Here is a 5460-nt window from a genome sequence, read left to right as displayed (position 1 = left end):
AAGCCCCCCAGCTCGTCAATTCCACGATTACTTTCCTTGTCCAAAGGAAACCAAGGAGATATTGTTTGCAGATGTTCCAATCGTCCCATCCCAAATGGAACTGGCATATCATAATCAAAATAAACATGCCTCAAGTTGATCAAATTTTCCATTTCCTTTGGAAACGTTTTAAGATTCCATGTATCCTCCATTCTTAACGTTTGTAGGTTATAAAGCTTGCCAATGTACTTAGGGAGTTGTTTGATTTTTGTTCGAGAAACGTTCAAATACCTCAAATGTATCAAGACGCCAATTGAACTTGGCAGCTCCTCAATATCAGCCCGGTACAAATTTAAAACACGCAAAGCCTTAAAGCTTATAAGGGCTTGATCACCATTCACAAACAGTGACCGCCGTTTCTCAACATTTCTTTCGGAACTTTTGGAAGGATCCCATGCCACGTGTTGATTCTCAAGTTTATCTTCCATTTCAGATCTTGATACAACCTCAGCAAGATCATGTACAAGATCGTGCATCTTGCAATAGATAATAGTACCAAAGTCATCCCTTATAACATCTTGAAAGAGGGAGTTTTGCAACAGAATCGTAAAACATTCATCTCCTATATCCTCCATATCTTTGTTATAAGAAGAACATAGAAATCCTTGAGCCATCCATAGCTGGATCAAGTCTGCCCTTTCCATTTCAAAATCTTTCTTGAAATTTGAGCAATATGCAAAACACTGTTTCAAAGAAGGTGATTTCAAATTATCAAAACTCAACTTCAAAATTGACACTATTCTTTCATCTCCTTCTGGTAATTCCAACATCTTACTTTTTTGAATTTCCAACCATTCATCAATACTATATTTAGAACGCATCATGCTTCCCAAAACCTGTTGGTACATAAATTAGTGTATATATTAAAGATTAACTAGGTGACTTGGCTATAATAACAGGAAACATCATTTATTTTTTCAAAAAACTTAGTTGTATTGTATATGTTACCAGTAAATGTTAACATTTCACCAAAAACTGTTATTTTGTTGGAATGTTTAATCCTCTTAGCCAATGTTCATGTGTGTAAATAGTAAATTTGGGTTTTCCCCTTCAAACGCAGTTTTTCTTACCTACAACACATCACCTTATTTTTCCATAAATAAAACCTACTTTTTTTTAACATAAAACCCGGTGCTAATTACATTGTAACAATATTGTTTTCAACAAATTATTTGCAAGTCAATGCCAGTAATGGTATTTCAATTTTGCATAAATTTAGGGATTGGGGGGTCTTTTTTTTATTTTCTATATAATTAAATATTTTTTAATGGAATATATATTCAAACAATGAGTAAATGATGTGTTTCCAAATTTGACTGCGTGATAATTTTTGTTTTTGTTTTCAAATTGATTAATTAGTTTGTTCCTTTTACTTATATCAAAGTTTGAAATTAATTTTTCAAAGAGAAAGAACACGTTTTGCTCTTTATAGGTCTTGATCTTTGTGTTTTAGGTACCTTATAATTTACCTACAATTTTCTTAGGACATATCTAGGAAAATTGTTGAACTTGCAAATCTAGGTACCTATATATACCCATATATATTTATAATGTAACATTTGTATTTTCTTAGTGAATACCTATTATTTTTAAGTACATATGCCTAATCATTGTACTTGCAAATATTGATAAAGTAGCATACATGTAAATATAGGTAAATTAACAAGCATTCAAACGATAGGCACCATCAAATGTAGATCAATTAAACTGCATATATATATATATATATATATATATGCATGCAAGTTGGTATACGTTTACATGAATTGTAGGTAAAAAAATTTAAATGTACAGAAATGAGATGAAACTAGGTGCACTAATTTAACTTCAATATTAATATTTTTCCACTCACCTTATTTTCTAACTCACTATGTAAATTTGAAAAAACACAATCATATTTGTCCACTCATCATTATTCCTAAAATACCCTTTAATTATTAATTCAAGCAAATTCATCTTAGGAAAGGTATCGATATTCTAAATGATAAAATCTATTGCTGAAATTTTTTCCTCATCTTTCTTTACTGCCAAACGGAATGCTTCTAGTTGATTTCCGGCTTGTAATATGAAATGATGTTTTGAATTTGTTAATGGCACTTGATCAGAACTACAGATGCTTTGATATAGTAAAATGCGATTAAAAAACATGAATTTGTCAGCATATATGGTCTCCCTTGTTAATGGCACAGCTAAGGCAATTGCTGATTCTGAAGCAGAACTAGCATCAATTTGTTCTGTAATGGGAGCGACTAGTACATATTAGACATGTCATGAAGCCACTGTGGCATCGATTTCTTTTCAAAAGGAGATAAATAATGTGCAAAGGTTTTTTTACAAAGGGGTAAATTTATCGTTAAATATTTGAAGATAATGTGGGTGAGGAAATATGACAAATAGGTGAAAATAACCACACTAGTTGTCAAACCTGGTCTCACAATTCACGAAAATATTGCTTATTGATGTGGTAATTCGCTAAACCTTGCTTCTATATTTTGAGTTATCACAAGTTGATAAGTTGATATGGTGAAATATAGTTATTTATGATTACATAGACGATTTTAAACCATGATTGAAGTAAGTTTACAGTTTATTTAACCCCCTTTAAATGCATGATAGAAGTAAGTTTACAATTTATTTAACCCCTTTAAATGCATACATCTGGTGTGATAACAAATGTAATGAAAAATTGCTACACTTAAGCCTATCACCTCGAAATATTACTATGCAAAGATTTGCTCACTTTTGACAAAATCCTATGAGGAGATAAGACGGCAGCTAGTTGTCTTGTATATTCACTTTCCAAAACTGCCCCCCCCAAGCGTATGATCAGGGAGGGATTGGCGCCAAGTCAAGCAACTGAATCTGAATTCTAAAAGCCGTATTAATTAATTTGGACTTAATTTGTATTGGACCTACCACATATATTTGCATGACATGAAGACATCGTCACACTTTTACTTTTTGACATAGAATATGCATGACACCTTGTATTCTCAAAATGCATTTATTTTTCATTTTAATTATTTTTAATAAAGAAGACGTGTCAGATTATGATTGAGTCACATCAGTAAGCAAGAATAGGCCTCATCATTTGGCCCGCAGGCTCATGGGCCAATGGAAGCCTGCCCGGCCCATCAAAAAAAAGCCCAACCCTGCTCGTTATGAGCTTTGAGATGGCCCGGCCCGCTTTGGGCTGGGCTAGACTTGGGTGTCTAAAGCCCGGCCTGGCTCGTTAGGCCGGCATACATATATAATTATGTATAAATAAGAGTTTTAGGTTTAGGATTATATCACTTAAATCACATATATAATTTGTTTCATTTCATTTACTTTTCTTTACTCATTCCTAGTTTATAATTGGATGATTAGCACATTAATTTGTGTCAATTATTAATTCAATAATATATATATATAAATAAGATGAACAACATATCATATCACCAAATATAATCATATCACGAAACATAATCGTACCACCAAATATAATCATGTTTTTCTTGAACACATCACCAAATATTTGCATATTTATTCATACCATCCTTTAAAAAAATATATTTTTTTGATACGTATTATTTTTTTAAACGTATTACGGTCTAATTATGTAATAACCTCAAAAATAATACTTGGTTTTAATATTTTTGTGGAAAATCTTATTAAGTTGTGTGACTTTATGGGTGTTTTATGAATTTTGTTTGATGTAAAAATATTGGAATTAAGTGAGTTTAATATCAAATTTGGACTAAAATGCCCTTATGATTAAGTTTATGATTTTTTTTTTAATGAAGTAGGCCCGTTTAAGTCCAGCCGGGGCTCATGGGTCGGACTTGGGCTTTGAATTTTCTAAAAAAATCCGGTCCGATCCGGCCCAATATTTTCTCTATCCTCTTTAAAGCCCGGCCCGGTCAAGCCCATTAAATAAAGAAATGCAAGAAACTTCAAATTGATATATCATTACGTACCTTTGCCGTTAAAGGTATACCAGCACACTTTCTGGCAATCTCCCTTCCAATTGTTTCTAGATCTTTTGCAATAGGAGCATTACCATCTGGAAATGCTCTTTTCTTCAATATGTCCCAACAATCATCAACAGATAGACTTCTCAAAACATACATTGGAATTACTTTTTTCGTGATTGATGCAACACTGGCACTGCGCGTAGTGACTATAACAACGCTTCCCTGGGCACTACGAAGTTTTGACAAACAAGTCATCAAATTGCTCCATTTTTGAGGATCTTCGTTCCACACATCATCAAGCACAAGAAAATATCTCTTTTTTTCCAATTCTTGTACTAGGTTTTTAAGCAATGCATCTAGGCGTTGTATCCCAGCCTTTGTTGGGTTAAGATATTCTAATATCCAACTTAAAATCGAATTGACCTCAAGAGTGTTAGATACACACACCCATATTTTCTTCTCAAAATGTCCACCAATAGAATCTTTATTGAATAGTGACCTAGCCACAGTTGTCTTCCCCAGGCCTGCCATTCCGACAATGGGCATTACTGAAAGATTTTCTTGATCCAAGTTGGAGTCTGTCAAGATTGTAATTATTATCTTTGACAGATCCTCATTCCTTCCAACGACGATTTCATCTTCCTCAAAGATTGAGTCGGTTTCTCTGGCCCCTCCAATTTCTGGAGGGGTTCGATCTATTTTCTTGGAAACTAGTCCAATGAAAGATGCCTCATATTTGAGATCCAAAAAAGATGCGTTGATGCTCTTGATTTTATGTGCCATTTTTTGACGAAACAAATGGGGATTGGAGCTGGAAAGGAAGTTGCGTACCTTTTTCCTCTTTTGGTTTGACAGTTCTACTTGCCTGCGAAGATCTTCATAGTTGATTTCATCCAAGACATTGTCAGCATCATCAGCTATGTCTTTCAGTTTTCTCACCCAGTCCTTCAATGCCCTGCCTCGTTCTTGTGGCTGATGGGCAACATCGCCTAAGAAATCTTGAATCTCGAGTAATGATTGACGAAGTTTTGTTAGTTCCTTTTTGAATCCCCGGAACAGGCTTATTTCTTGAGCAGCAAGTGAAGCCAGCTTGTTCAGTATTCCCTCGACAGGAAAAGTATAGAGAACTTCTAACACCTTTCCAGCTTCCATACTCGTGCGAGACAGAGATGAGAGAGCAGAGAATGCAAAGATAGCTAAGGAAACCACATGATTGAAGACGCACGTACAGTGTTTCAGTGTTTGAGTGTTTCTCTCTCCTCCGTTGATAGAAATAAAAAGTTCCAAGTCATTTTTTTTTTTTTTTTTTTTGGTGTCAAGAGTTCCAAGTCATAATGTGATGGGTATATCGTCTTTGCCATCAATATTGGCCTTACATTATGATAGGTGAAATTTCTCAAACAAAATAGGGTAAATATTCAGATATGTTCATCTATGTTTATATTATTATTCTTCTTTGATATGG

General features: G+C 34.0%; 1 protein-coding gene across 2 annotated transcripts; it reads right to left on the bottom strand.

Annotated features, from left to right (window-relative positions):
- Window positions 1–2281: 2281 nt before the first annotated feature.
- LOC117614950 (putative disease resistance protein RGA3) lies at window positions 2282–4584 on the bottom strand. Of its 2 annotated transcripts, none has more exons than XM_034343892.1 (2): window positions 3999–4584; window positions 2282–2908 (listed from the first exon to the last, which is right to left on the bottom strand). In XM_034343892.1, exons 1-2 carry the CDS (start codon window positions 4539–4541, stop codon window positions 2888–2890), a joined length of 564 nt encoding a protein of 187 aa, XP_034199783.1. In that variant the 5' UTR covers window positions 4542–4584; the 3' UTR covers window positions 2282–2887. The 2 variants fall into 2 exon arrangements, with proteins under 2 accessions (XP_034199783.1, XP_034199782.1); XM_034343891.1 differs by having other exon boundaries at window positions 2282–2901.
- Between the last annotated feature and the right edge of the window lie 876 nt (window positions 4585–5460).

This window comes from Prunus dulcis, chromosome 1, assembly GCF_902201215.1.
Source record: "Prunus dulcis chromosome 1, ALMONDv2, whole genome shotgun sequence".
NCBI lineage: Eukaryota > Viridiplantae > Streptophyta > Magnoliopsida > Rosales > Rosaceae > Prunus > Prunus dulcis.
This window is presented reverse-complemented; position numbering and strand designations above follow the sequence as displayed.

Bases quoted from the DNA above. Each gene is read 5' to 3' on its own strand.
- LOC117614950 (XM_034343891.1), bottom strand. From the start codon at position 4,541: ATGCCCATTGTCGGAATGGCAGGCCTGGGGAAGACAACTGTGGCTAGG. The intron at 2,902-3,998 runs GTACGTAATGAT...TTTAGAATTCAG, and splicing joins GTATACCTTTAACGGCAAAG to ATTCAGTTGCTTGACTTGGC.